This window comes from Centroberyx affinis, unplaced genomic scaffold, assembly GCF_046629955.1.
Source record: "Centroberyx affinis isolate AG114_WGS23_722 - 3 ecotype Tasmania unplaced genomic scaffold, CSIRO-AGI_Caff_v1 ptg001388l_1, whole genome shotgun sequence".
NCBI classification, from domain to species: Eukaryota; Metazoa; Chordata; class Actinopteri; order Beryciformes; family Berycidae; genus Centroberyx; species Centroberyx affinis.
Genome location: NW_027279871.1, coordinates 17,910 through 40,121, shown reverse-complemented (window position 1 = coordinate 40,121; position 22,212 = coordinate 17,910). Strand labels below are relative to the sequence as shown.

General features: G+C 41.6%; 1 protein-coding gene across 5 annotated transcripts in view; it reads left to right on the top strand.

Moving 5' to 3' along the window:
• Positions 1 to 21,271, top strand: part of LOC139649696 (regulating synaptic membrane exocytosis protein 1-like) — a 100,676-nt gene extending 79,405 nt beyond the window's left edge. For 3 of the 5 annotated variants that reach the window (XM_071526172.1, XM_071526170.1, XM_071526171.1), the window contains 13 exons: positions 2,132 to 2,215; positions 3,630 to 3,686; positions 3,990 to 4,055; positions 7,249 to 7,358; positions 9,094 to 9,212; positions 11,010 to 11,170; positions 12,527 to 12,741; positions 13,900 to 13,932; positions 16,249 to 16,414; positions 17,762 to 17,874; positions 18,012 to 18,113; positions 19,046 to 19,185; positions 21,053 to 21,271. In XM_071526172.1, the coding sequence (XP_071382273.1) occupies positions 2,132 to 2,215; positions 3,630 to 3,686; positions 3,990 to 4,055; positions 7,249 to 7,358; positions 9,094 to 9,212; positions 11,010 to 11,170; positions 12,527 to 12,741; positions 13,900 to 13,932; positions 16,249 to 16,414; positions 17,762 to 17,874; positions 18,012 to 18,113; positions 19,046 to 19,185; positions 21,053 to 21,271 (1,585 nt within the window). Of the gene's footprint in view, positions 1 to 2,131; positions 2,216 to 3,620; positions 3,687 to 3,989; positions 4,056 to 7,248; positions 7,359 to 9,093; positions 9,222 to 10,997; positions 11,171 to 12,526; positions 12,742 to 13,899; positions 13,933 to 14,866; positions 14,881 to 16,248; positions 16,415 to 17,761; positions 17,875 to 18,011; positions 18,114 to 19,045; positions 19,186 to 21,052 lie in introns of all 5 variants that reach the window. The other 2 variants (XM_071526169.1, XM_071526173.1) reach the window with 2 other exon arrangements.
• Positions 21,272 to 22,212: the final 941 nt, after the last annotated feature.

Here is a 22,212-nt window from a genome sequence, read left to right as displayed (position 1 = left end):
CCACCCTTGCACATTACACTCTTTCTTCTCATTTACTTCCCAGCAATAGCAGCATAACCCTTCCTAGAGTGGCCCAAGGTCTATAAATTGTGAGGTTGAGTCTTGATTTGTGGAAGTAAACAACTCATGGGACTATCACCCGACAAGACCAGCTTTCCCATTTGGTCCAAAAAAGATGTCTGGTCCCAGTGCTGGTCCCTTGGTCAGCCAACATCCACATTGTTGTCAAAGAAACTTGATTGCTTTGTCATTTTATTTTGTCCTGACCTGAATATTTTATAGACCTTGGAGGAGTGTCCATCTCTATGTACCCTAGATTCACTTGTTCCCTTTTCTTTTTAGGCAACCTATTCTCCTCCCTATCTCCAATCGTGGCCATTTGGGAAAATAACCTGTGCTCCCACTTAACCTTTTTGGTGTGTGCCAGTGTCAAAGAAATAGGAAAGTAATGTATGTAAATTTGTCCGTGTTCTGGAACAAGCTTTTAGCTACAAAAATGTCCATTTTCCAGAACTGGGGTGACTCTGGTTATTTTTCTCCCTGTACCCATGTGTTTTGAATGGGCCAATGCCTCTCAGGCTCATACTGATTGTTACATGCATACAAGACAAGGCCCTCTGCCACTTATGGCATCAAACTTTAAAATGAATAATAGTTTTTCCAGGGCACCAATTTTATGTAAGTGAATATATGACAAATTCATAGGCATAGTGATGCTTGAATCTTATTTTTGAGATTCACATTGCATGCGCCCTTGCACCTTTCTCATTTGCATTGGCAACTTCCATATCATTATGGTCATTGTAAAAGAGCCTACAGGTTATTTTATACTGCGATCTTGTTTTTGGTGTGTGTTGTCTTTCTAAATAGCTCCCTCTACCTTTCCATACCTTGTAGTTTATTGTGCAATCTCATTTTGATCGGTATTTAAGTTTGAATATCCTAATGATATAAAGTTCCCATTTCAAATGGAGTAGTCAGTTGACACATAAAGCACAAATGAAATCACAGGCCATATTTCAAGTCCATTTAGTCATTAGTACAGTGCAGTATGAATAGTATAGAGCAGTGTATTACAAAGACTGGGTTTTGACCCAAAGTTGGGTTGTGGGGAAGTAAAATGCATCCCCAGTGTATTCTGGAGAAATTTAAGTGTTATCTAAATATACTTGCTATAGGTTTCTACAGTCTTCTAAAGACCTACAATGTAATTCATTTAAATTCTGCTCGGTACCCCCAGAAAAAAATATATACAGAGAGCTATGAAATGCATTTATGTGTACATTTTACTATATGTCAAGGTAGGTGTCCTCTGTTACATGTAGCAGATGTGGTTTTGTGGCGCAAATAATCAAAAAGAGCATTACGCAAGCAAATAGCCTCTTTCATCTCCAACTGCAAGTGCAAATTGTGCACTTGTGGTCTGCTGCTCGATAGTCCTGTGTGGCCCATGTATGAGCATGAGAAAATCAGTGTTGCGGCAATGATAGCAGCCACTTTGAATGGACAAACTCATTGCACAAAGTTTTTATGCCGCACTTCTCAAGATCTCATGTGCTGCAAAATTTGGTGGAGCTGGTGTTGAGAAGTGTTAGTGAATTGCACGCAATGTCGATTTGCATGAATGGTAAAAGTATGCTACTGAAATTGGCCATCTGCTGTTGGCTGATCTTTGGTGCCAGGTGATTTTACCACCTGGTGTACTCTATAGAAGGTGACATCACCAGACCTGGCACCAAAGATCAGCCAATAGCAGATGGCAATTTTACCATTAGATGTCAGGCTTTACACAGATTTGGCTTTGGGGTTTAGCTACTCTTTTAATATAATTTAGGCCTACATGTGCATGACCATGATGTGCACAATGAGGCTTTATTTGTTGACCAGTACTGTTAGCGTTCCACTTCCCCCAAAAGATGAACGCATTGTCAGAATTGTGAACAATTCAGAATAGGATTTTAGAAATTAAAATTTGTCTGAAATATTTATCACATCAGTTGCTGTGGTATGATGGTATGTAGCCATTGCTTAGAGAGAACCAAAAATGCAACGGCTATTGTCCGCTTGTGCAGATCAGATTATCAATTTATTTATTTTTTTACAATAGTGATTTATCTTCCTATGTATATAGAAAATCTTTGTCCCATTCCCTGCCCCGGAGACGTCCCGCCAGCCCCAGGATTCTTATCCAACACGCCTCCCCCGAAGACGACAGGTACCCCTATGTGGACCCCAACTGCATCCTCTTAGAGCTTGACTTGGGCCTAAAAATCTGAACCCATCCTGACCCTGACCCTTAAAAAATTCTCTCTGAATCCAAACTGGGCTTAATAGCTAAAGGCTTTTTATAAGGCCAAACCCAACTAATGCCCAACATTTCACTGATTCCCTTTTTTTTTTTTTTTTTTTTTACAATGTTTTTATATCTGCGCCCAACCCAAACTTAATCCTGTAGGTGACAAATTCTACCAAACCCGACCCAAACCCTCTGGGTCCAGTCGGGTCCCATTGGGTTCAGGCAAACGTCAAGCTCCGCCTCACCTTTGCAGCTAACCCTAATCCCTTTGCCTCTGTGCTACTACCGCCAAGTTCTGATATTATCGTGACTAGCTGGTAGTGAATTCGTTAACCTCAAACCTAAGCCTCTAACCTTAACTATTCCTGCTCCTGCTACACTGCTAAAAGTAATACGTGTAATGAGTGATTTTATGTTGGATAAGACGAACCAAGCTTATTATAACTTATAGCAGGTGAAGTTAACAGCAGATAATTTTGTTTGTTTTTTTTCCAATAAATTTCTCTAGCTTCATTTTTCAACACATATGCTTAAGAACTAAACTAGAATATGTTTGTGTTTATTTCTTGAAACTGGCATGCAACAGAAATAATTTATCTTGAAATATTAGATAATCTCACTTCATTTCAACAAATACAACATAAAATCACATGCTAATCTTGTCACTTTTTGCAGTGTACCTCCCTTCTGCTAACCCTAAACCCTTGGTAGTCAGCTGTGTTTTGATCATTGAGCTGGGCACAGTGAGAGTGAATCCGATTTGTGCTGTGGAACTCGTCAAAATAAAAGTCACAAAGTTGCCGTGGGCTTTTACTTTGGCAAGTTCTACTTTGTTCACTTATAGCGAGTCACTCATATTGTGTAAAGGGTTGCTTGTATGGCTTTTCCGTTTTTGAGTGGTGGTCTTCTGGTTTACAGTTGAATTGTACCTATAGCTTGTGCTCTTGGTCATGGTCCTCGTAGTCGTAATTTTGTCCTGGTTGTGTTTGTATTTTCTCTGAGATATTTAGTCCGTAGTTTGTATTCTTGGATCCTGTTGTAGTTTTTGTTGCTTATGATGTAAAATCTTACTGTTTTGAGTTTGCTTTCTGCAATTCTGCAGAGTGTACTTTTTTTCTTTTGGGAATCGCATTCGTGCTCCAGCCTCTGTTTGCTCTCCTTCTCCTCTCAGTCTTTGAGAAGTCGATCTCTTTCAAGGCTTAGTGCTTAGCAATGACTTAGAATCCATGCTGTCCATTATTCATATCATAAGTGTGTGTGTGTGTGTGTGTGTGTGTCTGTGTGTGTGCGTGTGCATGTATCATCCTTGTCATCATCATGTCCATGAATGGAGAATATGGATGCTACTTCCTACTCAAGAGACTTTAACTCACCTCAGTACAAAGAAGAGGTACACACACACACGCACGCACGCACCCACACACACACACACACAGGTCAAGTTGAAGCATGAGTGTGTGGCGCCCCCTTATTCATATCGCCATCCCACCATCCATCACAGCATGCTTCCTATTTCCTGTTTTCCAGATCATAAACTTATAAGGCCAATGACAGCCCCCCAGACAGAGTCAAACTCTTCTCAATCTAAATGATTTATCCCTCCCATCATGCTCTCTTCCATCCTCTCATCCATCCATCTTTTTTTTTTTTTTCTGTTCTGTATTGTTTCCCTCGCTCATCTACCATTCTCCAGGCAGCCTCGGACCCTGGAAACGCCTGAATGTCAGACTCTTGGCAGGAAGTTCTCTGACAGTGGCAGGTAAGGCATGTAGGCCGGGCGTGTTGAACAGCAGTGCAGTCAAGGCTATATACAGGCAGAGCTTGAAATTAACATTGGCCACCAGCAAATACTTGGAAAATGTTGTCTATTGCTGGTAATCCATCAGTTCAACTCACCATTTTTTTTTCTTTTCGATTAATCTTTAATTCTATTTCATGTCATTTTCATGTCACAAATGTCCAAATAAACACACTTGACCCCCACTGGATAAGATTTTGACCCAGTGATATATTTGTTGTTGTTGATTTAGTATTGATTGTCTAACTTTCGACATTGTATGTGGTGAGATAATAGTGGTGAGAGTGAAACATATGTCATTCTTATAAATTCTCTCAATGGAGTCATTTCTAGCAAATTGAATTATAGTGAAATTGAACTATTACTCATTTTGCTGGGGAGCCCCTGGAAACCCCTCAAGGACCCTTGGTTGTCCCTGGAACCTGCTTTTGAGAACCACTGCATTATATTGTAAGGACTACATTCTGGTCAATCAACCATAGTTGCCTCTGGAAAATTCAGCCAATAAATATCTTAGCTGCCAAAATAAATATTTAGATTTAGAAATTAGAAAAGACAAACCTATATCGGTATTTAGCTGGTGTTAATTAGAAATGGGGTTTATACACCTCTTTCCTAAGGCATATAGAGTGCATTCACTTTTCAGCCAAATTTCTGTTGACATGTATAGGGCATTAGAGTAGGTGAGTTCTGACTCCACTCTGGCCTATCAGCATCAGAGAACATAGCTGTACATTTAGTTTGTGAGGGGTGTTGAATTGTGCTTTTTCAGTTCTAAACTGGCATTGATAGAACTGCTCTGAAATGTTAGGAGCTCAAATGTCAGCAGGGTTTGACTCATCATCAGTGCAGCTTGCTTGACAGTTTGAAGCTGCCAACCACTGAGCTCGGGCCAGACATAGTACACCCACCTATAAAGACCTTGCAGAGATACAGGGTAGACTGACAATAATCTGTTTTCAAATGTAACTATGGAGCAATATGTAAAACTAAAAAACTTAACTCAAAGAAAATCACAGTATAGTACTAACACTGTGTAAAAATGCACGGTTTGGCTAAATGTCAAGAGTGTAATTAGACTTAATGTGTTAGATATCAGTGCTTTACTAACCCTCTTAGCTTAAGCCTTTGTCTTCAAATTACCGCTAATGCTACCTGAGAACAAGGTTGTAAGCTTTTTTAATGTGTTGTTTAGCATTCTTTGGATTACCTTGACTTTCATTTTCATTTATTTATATTATGTTGCTTTTTTCCCTCCCCATTTTTTCTTATCCCTATCCCTTTTCCCATTTTATTTCTGCATGCTGCTGCTTTGCTCTCTGTTGCGGGGCTTTGGGTTTGTATGGCGTGTGTGTGCGTTTGTTTGTGTGTGTGTATCAGAATCAAGCCCACCTCCATCTTAAGGGGCTCCAGAGGAAAGAAGGCCCCTCTGCAGCCACTTGGTAAGGGGTCACCCCTTGAATCGGTCCCCCTAAACTCTCCCAATGACACAGGGGCAGATCCCTTCACATTGTACTGATATTTGAGTGGTGAGGAACACGGCAGGGGTGCCCTCTCACCCTTACATACTTCCAACAGTTTGTGTGTGTGTGTGTGTGTGTGTGTGTGTTTCGGTGACATGGCTTTGCCACCAACATGGACACAAATGCTGTTGCTACTCTGTGTTTGTGTGTTTGTTTATAGGTGCAGATGTGTATATTTCAGGTTTTTTGCAAAACTGCATGGACACTTGTGTCCATGCACACTTGGTACTTGTATGTTTGCTAATTAAAATGTTGTGGTGTATTTGTGTCACGTGAGTGAATGTGTTGGTGCAGTGTTCATTTTTTAGTTGATGCTAAATGTCTATTTTGTGTATTGAACCACTACTGTGGTAATTTGTGAAACACAAGGGTAACTTTCCAAAATCTATGGAATTTAGAAATTATTCATAAATTTAGCGCAGCTGTCATTGATTACCATTGCCCTATTCTGAGTAGTGTCACAGATGATGGCCAATGCAATTATCTGTCTTATAGTATTGCACATTTAACTCATGCGTTGCTCATTGTTCACGCTTGTGTCCATGTTCAAGACATGACAAAGAAAAAGGTTTTCACCTGCAGAACTCCATATTTCAAGAGAAGAAACATTTTCATGGGTTCCTAAAGAAACTGGCAACACCCTATATCATCTTTTTTGAAACATTTCACGAATGACAGTATGACTAAAGCAACAAAGGAATTGGTGGTATTTTTCTGCTTTCTGCTTTCGGCTTTGAGATTTCATCAGTCACCTTCACAATATGAAAATGATTAAATGGGAGAGTCATGCCGAAAAAATATGGAACAAAACTGATCCAGTAATCCACGATTATGAATTAGAAAACACTCTGCCATGACCGTCTCAGCCCCTAACATCTCGCTAACCCTGCCAGTGAGTTTTATGAATAAACCCTATTCTTGTGTCTTTTGTGAGAATGGTTGAGAATAAATGAATGTCTGCAGATACGCTGGGATTTGTGCTTGAGGCTTCCTTTGACGACACCTGCTGAGTGTGTTTTCACTGTCAAAATATTCATTTGCTGCTCTTTTTGCAACAGGACCCCCTCACTATCAAACCTTGAATAAGCTTCACTTTGTGAATATGTTGTCGCCACGGATCTGTAACCAAAATTTGCTGTCCTTACATTTCCATGATTGATGCTTTCACTAAAGGCCTTTTCTGTCACTTATAAACTCCTGTCACAAGTGACGCCCCTGCACTTTCCAGCCAAGCAGCTTGAACTGGACATTTTCATGCAGTCTTTATTTTTTGTTAGATGCAATTTTATTTCAGATGTTACGTAAGACAAGAGAGTAGAATTGACAGATGGCTCCTTTGATGAAAGGGTGAATAGCTGTTTTCCTTCTCAGACTTTTTGTCCCCCCAGATTAAGTTCACTTGTAATGTAAATACTGTCTAATGTGTGAATGGGATAAACTCAAGAAATGTGAAATCCAACCAGCGAGTGACCGGTGCATATTGCAATATGCATATTGACTTTTACTTCTTCTCTCCCCATTCCCTTCATCCCCGTTCTGTCCACCCCATTGCTCTGCTCCTCCAACTCTCTCTCTCCCTCTTGCTGTTTTTTTTCTTTGCCTCTGTTTTCTTATCATGCTATTTGGTTTAGGGGCCACCTCCAAGGTGGTGCGTCTCTCTCCTCCTCAGTAACATCTTCCTCAGCCCGCAGAGTGAGGCAGCTCCCACAGGTTCCCGCCAAGAGCAGCACCGTAGAACAAGGTGTGTGTTTCTGAGTGTGTCTGTATGATGGGTAATCTGCACATTGGTCAACACTGTACAGGTTGTCCTTGAGCAAGACACTGAATCTCTACCAGCTCCTGTTCTGTAGCTGATCCTGACCTCTGACCTCACTATGGAGGGGGGCAACAGAAAAGAGAATTTCCCTACAGGGATGAATAAAGTATCACATTATTATTATTACCTCCGCCAAGGAGGTTATATTTTCGGTGCCGTTTGTTTGTTTGTCTGTTTGTCAGCAGGATTACGGAAAAACTACTGGGCCGATTTTCATGAAACTTCGTGGAAGGGTGTAGCATGGGCCAAGGACGAACCCATTAAATTTTGGAGCGAATCCGGATCCGACTCACGAAATTTGCATATCATAGCAGACTGGACTATTGGCCTTGGCGGAGGTCTGCGCTCTCCGAGTGCCCTTCTAGTTATTATTATTATTAGTGTTAAAGCGGCAAGATGCAACTTTTCTCCTTGAGTCAGTGAAGTGTATTGTTGGTCCCACCCTGCTCCCTCTCAGTCGGGCAACTTCCTGCCCCAACGCTTGTCACTCATCTTGAGCTGTCTACCTTGAAACGGCATGTAGGTTGAGACTGAGGTAACCGGCATCCATAAAGCTTCCGCAGGTGTTGAATGCAGTCAGTCTAGCATTTTTTTAAAAACATATCAACACCTCTCTGTGTTTCTGAACAGGTCTTGTCTGCAGCACATGTAGCTTCGCTGTTGTTTCTTTTCTTACCGCTTTCCTGCATTGTTGTTGTTGTTATGACTTCCCCAGCCTATAGCTCTTCTGGCTCCAAAAATACAACAAGTTAGCATCAGATATCCCACTTCCTGGGCTTCAAAACAGGCTAGCAGAAAGACAAGAGGTCACTTTGTCCATTATTTCCTCTATTAAACCAAACCCCTTAATTTTATCCCTGAAATGCCCTTAATTTCTCCATTACATAAACATTAATTATCCATTAAAAATAGCAGAGCTTTAAAAAAGTAAGGTTAGTATCATGGGTTTATAAGGGATTTATTCATGGGTTGATTCACAGAGACACTAGTATTTAGGGATTTTTCATGCCTATTGTGCATGATTTACAGGGTTATTAAGTGGAAATTAATGGAAAAGTTCCTGTCTCTGAAATTTCCATTAAATTAGAAAGTAAGGAGTCAAGATTAATGGGGTGTTTAAGGAGGTTTCGATGGGATCTCCTCCATTAATAACTACCTTAATTAATTTTAAGGGGATTTTGCATGAATTAAGGGGTGAATTAATGTAAATTAATGAAAATGTAAGGTTATTTTAAGGGATTACTGGTTCATAGAGGGAGGAAGACCAATCAGAGTTGGCCATCCGACAAGTAGAAACCACTAGTTTCCTATGAAGTTTGATTTGGTATTTTCTTTCTCTGGCTGGAATACAGGGTCAGCCTTAACCAGGGATTACTTATCTTGCTCAAGGGTACTTTGGCAGGTATAGCTGCAAGGGGGAATTGAACCACATTTCCCATAACTGTTCTGGTGTGAGGGTGACTCCCTCATCCTGCTGCTATTTGAGTCAGACTAGGGTTGACACATGCAACCACACTTTAATATTTAGGCGAATAAGACAGGTGTGATTTTACATAAAAAAACTTGCCTAATGCAGCTTCAAAGTTTAATTCAGAGATTATAAAGCATTTCTTGCATTGTGTGTGTGTGTGTGTGTGTGTGTGTGTGTGTGTGTGTGTAGCTCTGGCAGCGGAGGAGCGTGTTCGTCAGCTCCAGATGAGGGTTCATTCCAACAGGGCGTCGGCTGCCACCACCTCCAGCCAACAGGACCTAGAAAGGTCCCTCAAGAACAAACGGGAGGTGAGCCACAGATTTCTTTTTTTTTCTTTTTTATTATTATTTAACCTTCATTTAACCAGGCAAATTCATCAGAAGAGAGTAAATTCACCACTTGAAGGGAAAGGGGAGAGGACAAAAAGGGAACAGACCGAAGAGCCTCAAGGGAATGGAGCACCGACCAGATAGCATTAACGCTGTGGGAATGTATTCATTGTCTATGGACGTAATAAATTAGATTGGAGTCAATGGTGAAGAAGTGTTCAGCCTGGTCACTGCTCAATAAAACGAATTGGTTCCAACTGGGCACTCGCTCAGGAATGTGCTTAACACCTCGGAAACTGAAATTTACAATCCGTCCTGGTAGTTTTTCTTGTTCCTAACTTAAGAGAAAACTGACATTTTTATGGCGATATGCCGACTTTCACGCATGTGTACATGCCATTAGCGGAACTTTTTTCGTATGCATAGTGCCAATGCCGTCTTTGAGATGAATTACACTGTCCCCCATCTGACTGCCCGCTGATGATGTATCTCCCCGCATTTAAATATTTTCACCTTCAAACAGACTGAAACGCTCAACACTGAGGGACAATGCTGTGATATGGATTAGAAGAACGTTTAGAAAGTAACAGCAGGCAAGAAAAGACAATGGAAAGGGAATTAATGGGAATTAGAATGAATTAGAGTGAATAAGAAAAAAGCTTGAAAGACCTGAATGCCAAAACATCTGGTTGTAACAATATTTTTCTTCTCCATTACAAAAAAATTAAAAAGTGTATTGTCTGCATGACAGGCAGGGTTTCACTGATGTGGTTTTTTGAAGCCCGATGCTAGTATTTTTGGATTGAAGCTGTCAATAGCTGATGTTTATGTTCTCTATCTTTAAATTTGAACAGTTTTATGCCAAGTTTTATTTTTGTCAGGGTGGAAAAGCGTCTGAAACAGCATTTAGACCAGTGATTCTCAACCTTTTTCATATCAAGGACCCTAATTTAGTCCACATTAGAGCCACAGACCCCCATTTGATGAGATTTTGTCTCTCGGACCCAAATCTGAGAATATTTTTATCGTTAGATGTAATTTTGTCCAGAATTCCATGACTATCTGTATTGTAGGTAGAGAGATAACAGAGAAACTATGACCAAAACAGTCATTCTTCTAGATAGATAGAAAACTTTATTGATCCCTGAAGGGAAATTGAATCGTCATAGCAGCCAAGACACACAGATGACAAAATACATTAAAACACAACAGATAAGAACACAAGGGGCTATGATGGCTAAAAAGCAAGTGACTAAATGAATAAATAAAGATATAAACACATTCTCTAATTGTATTAACTTATTGTAAATGAAATAACGGTGAAGTTTAACAATTCATAAATATGCTGGGGACCCCCTGGAACCCCCTCAAGGACCTCTGGCGGTCCCCGGACCCCACGTTGAGAACCACTGATTGAACCACAGCCACCATCACGGGACACTCAAACTCTCCACTGAAACCCATGACAAGAACAGGACAGGATCATAATAATAAAACATATGAATGCATATTTTTTAATCTGATTAAAATGTTGTAACTATGTAATCAATCAAACTGCATCATATCAGAGGTGGACGACACTGACCGGACCAGATCTGATTTTGAATAAAAGTCCAATATCGGCTCCATATATCAGTCTATTGTGACATGAATAATTTAATTTCCTGAAAAGAAATACCATCAACCAAGCTACATTTAACTATAAAAAAAAACCTAAATCATTATACTTGTTCTGACACAACTTGATGAAAAGTGCCTCATGTGCGTTTCCTCCAGCTCTACAAGGACCAGAGGAGGAGCTGTGAGAACGTTTCCCACAAGTCCTCAGACAGTGATGTCAGCGACGGGTCAGCCATCTCTCGAACCAGCAGTGCCTCTCGCATCAGTAGCACCAGCTACATGTCCATCCAATCAGAGAGACCCCGGGGACGCTTCAGGTACGCACGCACACACACACACACACACACACACACACACACACACACCCTAACCCTAACCCTACAAACGTTTGACACATTAAGAGCCAACTAAGAGCCAATCTGTAACAGTGTGGCACCCCCTGTTGGAAAAAACACCCACGACTGGCTTTGTTCACCTAGTGACTTATTGAATTGAGCTGAATTCAAGTTGGCTGCTATTGATTTTTTTTTTTTTTTTTTTTTCCCAGTTGAATTTATTGTTGCGGCTTTTGATTCAAGCGCTGACAGCATGTGACAGCTTAATATGGATTCTGAAACGATGAAAAGGTTTTACATCATACTGTAGAGATCAAGCTGATGCTGAAGTTTAAGTTATGGTGAATCAAGAAAATTCCAAAAAGCTTTCAAGTTCACTTCGTTAAGAGTCTAAGTGAATATACCCTAAATTTATATTGGTCAAGTACATTCTAGTATTTAGTCCTGAAATTGAAAATTGTAATTGTTTTTTGCGTAAATTGTATCTTTAAGTGCTTATCCACCTATACAGTTTACTGTAGATTGAGATTGTTTGCTTGCTTAGGGAGCTGTGAAGCCTACTGTAGCCAAGAATCCTGACATTACTGTTTACATCAATGATATTTTTATTAATTTAACAAGATGACATTGCACACTCTGCATGACGTTTATTAAAAATAACAGCAGTCACAGCCAGCAAGTGGTTTAGCCGCTGTGGCTGTAGAAATCACAAGTGATAGCTAAACCGAACATACTTACAAAATACACACAAAAATATCCATCTTAACAAGTCATTTAGTATCGAATCTTAAAAATATTTTTTTTTCTTAAAACAAATGAAAACATCTGCTAATTTGGTGAGTTAACACCATTTTATATTGACATACAGTACTGTGCAAAAGTCTTAGGCACCCTAGATTTTTTATATAAATTTCTTAGAAGTCTTAGATGTTTATTTGTTTTCTGCATTAGTGTGTCAGTAGACTGTTTATTGTACATTTTTGATATTCAGAAACTTTTCATTTCATTAGTTTTGAAAGCATCTTCGCTTTATGGATATCTTTGACAGATGCCTAAGACTTTTGCACAGTAGTGTATGTCTCTTGAAAAATTCTCAAAACAGGTAAAACTGCATTGGAATTATCTCACCCCACTGGCAGATTAAAAATAGATTTTCATACTCAGTACTAGACTAAATTATTTCTAACCCTTAACACACGTGCAGTTCAAATGTAGATGTGCTTATATACTGTATACAAACGGGCTTATTTTTTCAACATTACATGCGTGTGTCTCCATGTTGATGTCCATCTGTGTGTGTGTGTGTGTGTGTGTGTGTGTGTGTATGTCCGCGTACAGCCGGGCCATGCGCGCCACGGGCCGCCACATGATGAAGAGCACCAGCGTGAGCGGCGAGATCTACGGCATGGAGCACGCCGACGGCAGCCAATCGGACACGGCGCTCGGCAGCCTGGGAGGCGGGATCAAGAAGCGGCGCTCCAGCCTCAGCCAACGGGTGGTCGCGATCCTGCCGTCCCGACGCAGCCGGAGCACCTCCCAGCTCAGCCAAACAGGTCGGACGACACACTCGACCGGCAGACGGAGACTGAGACACTGTCAGGCAAATGCACATAAACACAGACAGGCAGAAATATATACGCAAAGACCCCCTTTCCACCTCGCTTTAACATGCGTCTTGTATGCGGATTGTGTCACTTTCTCCCCCATGTTTCCTATCACTCTTCACTATCAACTCTCAAATAAAGCCAAAATGCATATCCTTTCTATACATACTCAGGGTTCCTACGCAGGTCTGGAAAGTCTGGAAAAGTATTAAAAATGCATTTGATCATTTCCAGGTCTTGAAATAGTTTGGGAATTTGAAAAAAAATGTCTGGAAAAGTATGGAAAATGTTGCGGCTCAGGTCCGATACACACAGAATTCTAGCTTTTATGTTGTTGTAGAGCCACTTTGAGTCCACAGTTTTTGTTGATGTGAAGAATAATGTTCAGATAGAGGGACGCTCTTATTACCCAGCCGCTGTCAGCATGCATTATATCAAATACCCACCAAAATCGAATCCGGTCAAGAACATAGGGTCTGGGAAAAATATGGAATTTTAAAATGGAAACCGTGTAGGAACCCTGCCAATCATCTCACATATTCTGATATTTGTCGCTGTGAAGAACAATCTTTGTCTGTACAGTGATATGACCTAGTTAGCAGGGGCAAGATGTCTATCTGCGCAAATCATATTGAACACCAGACAAATCAAGGTCTGGAAAAAGTATGGAATTTTTTAATTGAAAATGTGTAAGAACCCTGCATAATGAAATTCATCTTTCCCAGATTGCCACACGTCACTTCCTCCTATAATATTTCTGTCTGTTAAAGGTGCTACATGTATCATTTTAACATCAATAAATCATTATCACATTAATATTGAGACATTAGACTGTTGGATCCGTGCACCACATGTTATTATCTTGTTTCTGTAGTTGTTATATGTGGATTGGAGACACAGTGCATTTACATTTTGTTGTAAATGTGTCCAAATCACCTCTCTTTAATGCGTTACACATGGATTCAATGGGATTTTGCTCTGTCCAATAACTGATCTGCTTATTCAGGACGCATGTTAAAAGGGGTCAAAGGGGGTCTATCTCAGTGTTGTTGCTGTTACTGTTGTTGTTGTTTATTGGGTCTGTTGTTGTTGTGTGTGTTATTTCAGAGGCGGCGGGTAAGGCGGCGGACAGACAGAAAGGTAAAGCATAGTTAGACAGACAGACAGTTAGAAAGGCAGGTAGACACAGTCAGACACAGTAAGGCAGGGAGAAAAGTAAACCATGAAAGGTAACACTTTATTTGAGGTGGTGCTCATAAGGCATTATAAGTGCATTATAAGCACATTATGAGTACATGAAAATTATTAGAATCAGAGCATAATATAGTAAACACAATATGCAAACAATTCAGAGAGTTGAAACCTTTATGGGGCAACTGTATAGTTAATGACATGTTAAATTGAATGTAATTTTCTAATGTTTTCTAATTGTCTGCCAGTTATAGTTCAAGTAAAGTTTTGCTGACACAGACACAGACAAAATAGATCAAAATATCAAGGAGAAACTGGCAGGCAGATTATAAATTTGTGCATGAACAGACAAGAAAACAGACAGAGAGAGACAGCTAGACAAAAAGGAAGTATAGCTCGGCTAGACAGACAAATAGAAGACTCCAGCACTTAGCCTAAGCCCATCCCAAACTCTGTCCCTTGCACGCTTCCTTACTCCACCCTCTCCTATTACCTTTGCCCTAGCTCAAAGGGCTCAGTTTTTTAAGGAGCCTGACTGATTAATTGTGAACCGCTAGGCATTTAAGTCCAACAATTTTCTCAGTTGTTGTATGCAGTTCCTGAAAAGGTCTTCTGAATAGGGTCTAAAATGATATTATCTAAACTCAAAATATCTTGAATATAGTTAAATACGGCTTAAAAACGTTGCTGTTTCTTGGTAAGTTGTTTCTCTGTTGAGCAATCTCTCCATTCATGCAGCTTTTTCTAGTAGGTCTACTGTTTTCATTTACATGTTTATTTCATTTGTGAAATTGGTCTTCTTCACTCTAACTGGCATTAAAAAGGTCTTAAAAAGTCTTTAACTTTAACTTGATGAAATGCAGATACCGTCTTGTGGAGACAGTAGAAGCAGAAGTTGTTAGGTAATGAAAATTAATGAGTCTAAAAACTGTTTCTCCAAGCAGACATGTTAAAGGATAAGTTTGGTGATTTTGGACCTATATACAGTATATCTGTCTCTTACATACCTGTAGTACTTGGACCCACAGAGAATATTGGCTCCCAAGTCAGACTGCAAGCCCCGTTGCCTTTTGCTGCTAACAATGAGTCCAAGACAGGGTTTGTCAAAATATCTCCAAGAAAGCCAGTCTGTGAAAACAATATGGCGACCAACCGACATATTTCTATCCACGGGGCAGAAAGCAGCAGCACTGAACCACTTCCACTCAGTGGATATTCTTCTACCAAACTCTACTGAAATAAATCTGACTTACCGTCCGCAAAACTAAATCACTCCACCAGTAACGCACTTTCAACCCCACAGCAGTCTGCGCTGCAGCAGGGACAAATAGTTCAGTGATTTCCTGATTAGTGAAAGTGTGTAATTTGTAATCTGTTTATTTACTCTCAGCTCCCCTGTGGAGCCTACAAACGGCTTTTTGGAAATATTTTGACAAACCCCATTTGGAGTCATTGTTAGCAGCCAATATTCTCTGTGGGTCCAAGTACTACAGGTATGTCAGAGACAAATTATATATTGGTCCAAAGTCTTTTATTGCTGTGGAACAAGTACGAAACTCGTTTGCAGGTGCCGCTCGTGTTTTTTTTATTCAGGAAAAATGTTTTTCAGCCCTATTAATTTTCACTCGGATTACTAACAAAAGGGAACAAAATCTGCCTCTAGTATGTCTTTAACCAGAGCACTGCTATGAGTGCTTTTTGATAGGACTTCCAATTCCTGATAAACACGACAGGCTTTTTAAAAGAGTTGAATTATTCCTTTAGGGTCGGCTGCCTCACTGTTGCCAGCCCAGCCAAACGTTCAAGATCACAGTGTTTTGAGAAAGACTACGCCGACTGATTGTCATCCAGATCTTAAATCCCTCCTGCGGTGACCCCATCGCCTCAATCAAAACTGCATGCTCCTCGTAAAATGGTTCATTTCAAAAAGCGATATGTGATTATCTCCGCTAATAACTTTGCTAAGCATGGGAAAGCCTCTTTCTACTTGCAGGAGTCAGTTGTTACTCTCATTTTACCTTGTACACCAATGAATTCCTTCTATGTTGTGGACAACTCAGAGTAGCCCTTCGAACTTTGTGATCTAGTATCCCATCCCCCCCCTCCCCCCTTTTATTCCTGTGTGCGAAAGCAGGACCAAATTTGCATCGCCCTTTCAATTTTCAAGCAGGTCTGACATGAGATGCCTGATAACTGATAATAGCCTTGGCAAAAATGTACGCACACAGATACCTTAATTACTTTTTTTTTCTGTCTTGACCACAGAGGCATCGACGGGTAAGAAGTCGGGTAAGGCCGGCAGCAGCAGCATCCAGCGGAGCGTGGAGACGGGCATGGCGGTGGAGTACCCGCGGGGAGGGTCGGCCATGAACCGCCAGGCCAGCAGAGAGTCCACCGACGGCAGCATGAACAGCTACAGCTCTGAGGGGAAGTACGTCAACACAGACATCGGAATGCATGTGTTTGTACTTTGGACCATAGCCTAGAGTGGTGGTTTGCAACCTTTCCGGCTTGCAACCCACAAAAACGAAGCCTTGCCTACTTGCGATCCATTCTCTAGGGTGTCAATGTGCAGAAAGGTGAACTCTGACTCCACAAACACGGTGGTAGAAGCAAGAATATTGCTCCAACATCTTCGCTCATAGCAGTTTGGACACCAGTAAGATAATTCACACTCGTGCCATTACTTTCCTAGCCTCCAGGCCAGCATCAGATAGTTTCTGCCCAGTGGTTTATGTTGATTGTTTTGGTGCCAGCTGCTTTGCAAATCCTCAGCGACATAGAACCAAGGGCCAGAGAAACCCTGTGGGTTCCAGAGGGGTGTACCTCAAAGAAAAAAAGTTCCATAATAGGCGTGCATGATGTTGTTGTTGCAGACATTGTTGCAGCTACATTTAAATCACAAATGATCGACACAGCCTACACATGTTGAATACAGCTGCCCTACTTCGGACCACTCTCGTTCCTACCAATGAGAAGTGGATTCGGGCTTCAGCTGGATGATTGGCTTCTTTGGCTCTCAGTCCCAAACGCAGTTGCATGTCAAACCGAACTTTATTAACAAGGCCCTCCGTTGTGTTTGAAAGTCCGCCTCCATTATGGCTCGGTGGTGAGATGAAACTGTCAAGTCCCTCTCAAAGGTCATTAATACACCTGCTCAACCCCCGCAAGTAGGCCAACATCTATCCAACCCTTCAATTTCCCTCTCATTAATGTCAGCATATCTTCTTGCTGCTTTCTTTTCCTGTCATTCGTCCATGGTTAATCCACTAAGTACACATCAATATTTAAATGAATCGTAATGCAGCCACAGGTGTGGGTTTATCGTGTATTTTACAATGGCTTTGAAAGGACCGGAACTAAAACTTTTATTACTGCTGACGTGGAACATTTAATGCATTCTTAAAGGGTTTCTCAGCACGCATTTGACAGATGGCAATGTGCAGGAGGTAGGCAAGTTCAAACAAGCACAGAATCTTCACAATATGGCATGGCACGGTAAAAATTCAAATGAAAACAGCTTTGGAAGCTGTTTTGAACTGATATCAAAAGGATATTTAGGTCCTGATTTTGTTAGTGCAGGCTGTCATCAATATGTAGATATAGAGATATTTGCTGTTTTCCCCTCATTTCAGTTGTTTTTCAGTGTAATTTTTTTTAAATATGATGTTTGTATTCCAAAAAGGTCATGAAAAATAGAGTCTTAGTTTACAGATATACTGTATATATTTTTAGATATATGTTTACTAATTGATTTGTGTGTGTGTGTGTGTGCCAGTCTGATCTTCTCAGGGATGCGGCTAGGTGCTGACAGTCAGTTCAGTGACTTCCTGGATGGTTTAGGCCCCGCCCAGCTGGTGGGCCGGCAAACACTGGCCACACCTGCCATGGGTGAGTGACCGCCCCATCCACTCCACCGTTTTCAATGTTTTTTATGATTAGATCATGAACTCTAATACTTCGAATCGCACACAATAGTTGTCTAAATGTGTGTATATGTGGTGCGTGTGTGTCTCCTATACACACAGGTGACGTTCAGATCGGTATGATGGATAAGAAAGGCCAGCTGGAGGTGGAGGTGATCAGGGCACGAGGCCTTACCCCCAAACCAGGCTCCAAATCCCTCCCAGGTGACACACACACACACCCATACACCCCAGTAGAGGTTGATTTTTGTCAAAGTTGCACTATGAAATTTTGCACATTGGCAGCCCCAACTGGCAGTAGGAGGCAACTGTTGGAACTTTGAGGACTTCAATACCCAGAAATCATGCCGGGTTTTCCCTTCAATTTTACCTGCAGTTCCTTTAAAATGGGGGAGTACTGTATGCCAGTCTTTGTGCAAAGAGAGTTACCCTCTTTTCCTCCCCAACCAACCTTCCTCCCTGTATGGTGTTTTCATATTTGATTTTCATATCTTCATCATCGCTCATGCACTCCACTCCACTACTAGTAACCATGTATATTGTGGCAGTTTTACTGTATTTGTTATGTACACCAGCTCATGGAAACCTGGCTCCATGTAAACCTACTTTGTGATTAAACTTGATTCTGATTCTCTTCTACCTTCTACACCTCCCACTCCCTCATCTATCCCTTCTCCTCCGTTGCCATTCTCTCTGTCTCTCTTCTCCTTCCTCCCTTTCCTCTTCCTCCCTCTGGGCTATCCGTCTTCCCTCCGTCCTCCCTCTTTCTCTCCCCTTCTTCCCTTTCTCCCCTCTGTCTTTTGTTCTTCCATTTCTCCCCCCCCTCTCTCCGCATCTCTCATCTCCCTCCTCCCTCCTCCCTCTCCTTTCTGTCCTTCTCTCTTTCTCTTCTCCTTCTTCCCTCCCTCCCCTCTCTCTTTCTCCTCGCCTTCTGTCCTTCCCCTGCCTCTCTTCTCATTATTCCCTCTCTTCACTCTGTCCTCCCGCTTTCTTCTCCTCGTCTCCTGCCTCCCTTGCCTCTTTCTCTCCCTACATTTTTCTCCTCTCCTTCCTCCCTCTCCTCTCATGCCTCCCTCCTCTTCTTCCCCCTCCTTCCCTCTGCCCCCCCTCCTCTCTCTCCATCCCTCCATCCCCAGCTCCCTATGTCAAGGTGTACCTGCTGGATAACGGAGCTTGTAAAGCCAAAAAGAAAACCAAGATTGCACGAAAGACCCTGGAGCCGCTCTACCAGCAGCACCTGCTCTTCGAGGAGAGTCCCCAGGGCAAGGTGCTCCAGGTAATCCTCTGTGTGTGTGTGTGTGTGTGTGTGTGTGTAGTGACAGTATTAATCCCAAACTTCTCCAAACTGAATGACCATGAAAAACAACCAATCCCACAAGGAGAGGAACCTGCAGCATCCAATCCCAGGACCCACAGGTTCTTCTGTACTCGGGTGTTCAGGTCTGCAACCATACGGAACTTGAAATCAGATCCTAAAAATTAGGTTAAAGCATATCCTCTATGAGTAGAGAGACATAATTGGGCGATGAGACACTATGACAACTTCCTGGTCTCATTCTCTTTTATTTTCCATCAAGTTTGGTGCGAGACGGTTGTCCACAGACGTTGAGAAATCACTGTTTCAGAGATACAAAATACATACATTTTAATTGAACACAGTCCTGCCACCAGTATCTTTTTATTTGATACATAATACTAATAAGCTTTATTTTCTATAACATATTTTAAAATGTATTACAAAGTGCTTTAACAAGCAAATAAAAGCAAACATACTCATAAACAAGCAAATAGTAAACATGTTGTCCCCCACCGGTGATGTAGTTCCACCCTTGGGTCAGTCAGTGATTGCTGAGTGTACTTGAAATATGAGTGAAATTGTATAAGCATTTTCTTATGGGACAATGAAAGGACAGATTGAGCATATATTTCTGTTGCCTACTCCTCAGAATTAGGCTTACAAGTTATATCTTGAAATGTAGTAACTGTAATTGTCCTGTTTTTACTCAATACAGTACAAAATATAAGAACTACAATACGCAATAAATACAATCTGTACATTACACAATGTACACTACAATACAATTTGTAATACAATATACAGTATAACATACAACAGCAGGAGCATGAGTGTTATGAATAATATAAATGCTAAATCATAAGTGATATATTGCACAGTAGGTAAGTGTGTAGCGTGTGTAGACTATTATGTTACCTATGATAACTTTAACTGCATTGCTTTACCACTGAGTCCCCATTCATTGTCCCCCACATTCTATGATAGCTTTAACTGTATGACCTGCTTTACCAGTAAGTCCCCATTCATTGTCAATGCCGCCCCCTAGCGGCACAAAGTCAACGTTACAGTGAATGAACGAACGAACAAAGACCGATCCATAGTCCCCCCTTTGGTGGGGGACAATTAGAATAAGCAAAAACAAGAAGACACCATAAGATAAAACAAAGTAAAAACAATATATAGGTAACCTAATATGGATAAAAGACATCACATAAAAGCAAGTCAATAAAAGTAAGTCTAAGTAAGTTAAAAAACGATACTGATTCTGCTAGCTTAAAGCATAACTCTGGCAATTTCAACCTGGACCTAAAACCACATTTGATTGCTCACTCTATAATGAGACATGTCAGTAAAAAGTTGCTGATGATCAGTCATACCTTTCTCGTACAGTTCGGACATTGCTTTAGCATGTCTTTGTTTACTCTCTTCCAGCTGCCTGTCTACATGTGGCACTGTGTAAAGCAGTGCAAAATAAGTGGTGAAAGTTGTCAGGTCATGGATAAACTGAAAATTAACTGTGTACATGTCACATTACGGAGTGTCATTGTGTCAAAAAAGACATGCTTTGGGTGCGCTTGGAGTGTCCATTGGCCTGTGCTGGAGAGCCGCACCCAGGCAAGTAGCAAGTAGAGTTTTTGGTCAGAATTGATTGGTATGACGGAAAATGATGGGACAATAGGGAGAGAGCATAGAGAGTTATGCTTTAAACTCGTGAGTCAGGTTGTTCCAAAGCCTAGGAGCCCTGATGTCAAAAACCTTTGTTGAAAGACTTGTAATCAGTAATAAGAACGATTTTGATGTATTTGTTCTCATCTTGGCATTCGTTCTGTGCTCCTCTCTCCTCCAGGTAATAGTCTGGGGCGACTATGGACGATTGGACCACAAATGCTTCATGGGCGTAGCACAGATCCTATTGGAGGAGCTGGACCTCTCAAGCACGGTGATTGGCTGGTACAAACTGTTTCCCCCGTCCTCATTGGTGGACCCCACGTTAGCTCCGCTCACGCGGCTGGCGTCCCAGACGTCACTGGACAGCTCAGGACCGCCGCCGGGCGTTCGATCCTAGTGACCGGATGGCGACCGCAACCCCCCCCCACCCCCCCACCCCAATACCCTCTAAAATACAAACTAATGGACCACAAGCTATTGGACCACAACTGAGCAGAGTGCATGAACACGCCCAGGGACGACGACGAGACGCCCTCGGTCAACTAATGAAAAGCCAGACGGAGAGACAGGGAATGAGAGAGAGAGAGAGAGAGTGAGAGCAAGAGAGAGAGAGAGACAGAACTAGCCAATCAGAGCTTAGCTGGAGTCTGACAATCACTTCTCATACCTTCCCTCCTCCTCCTTCTTTCGCTTATTTGTTTTCAAAAATTTTGCTTTCCTTTCTTTCTCCTCCTTTGGGCTGCAGCAGTGGAGGTTTTTTCTCCAAGTCCAACATTGTTCGTCCCTTCTCTCTAGTGTCTTCTTTCTGTCTTTTTCTTTCTTTGTTTCTTTCTTTGTCTCTGTTTCTTTCTTTCTATTTTTCTTTCTTTCTCCCTTCCTTGTGCAGCCCCCACCCTATCAAGTGACAAACTGGAGTCCTCCGCCCAGGGGCCCTCCAGCCAATCAAAGTAGAGCTTACTACTAGGCCATAGGGACGAGTGGTGTTAACGATGTGGGGGAGACAGCGAGTAGCGAGCCGTGACGCGGCGTCGAGCCGCTGCACCGTCAACGGCGAGGTTTGGCCCTGACGTCTCTGGCGCCGTTGCCATGGCAACGCGCACGAGGGGCCAACGGTCGGCATGGTTTCGCAAAAACCTCTTAGGGAAGGGAGCCTGCACACGCACGTGCACATTCTTAGCCTTGTCATGAGATATATACGAAAGCAAGCACAAGAAAAGCTTGACTCCTTTTATTCGGACGGAGGCAAAAAAAAAAACCAACAAAAAAAAAACGTTTTGCTCTTAGTCTAAAAAAAAAAGAAGAGGAAAGAAAATAGAGGCCAAATTAACGATTTAGCTT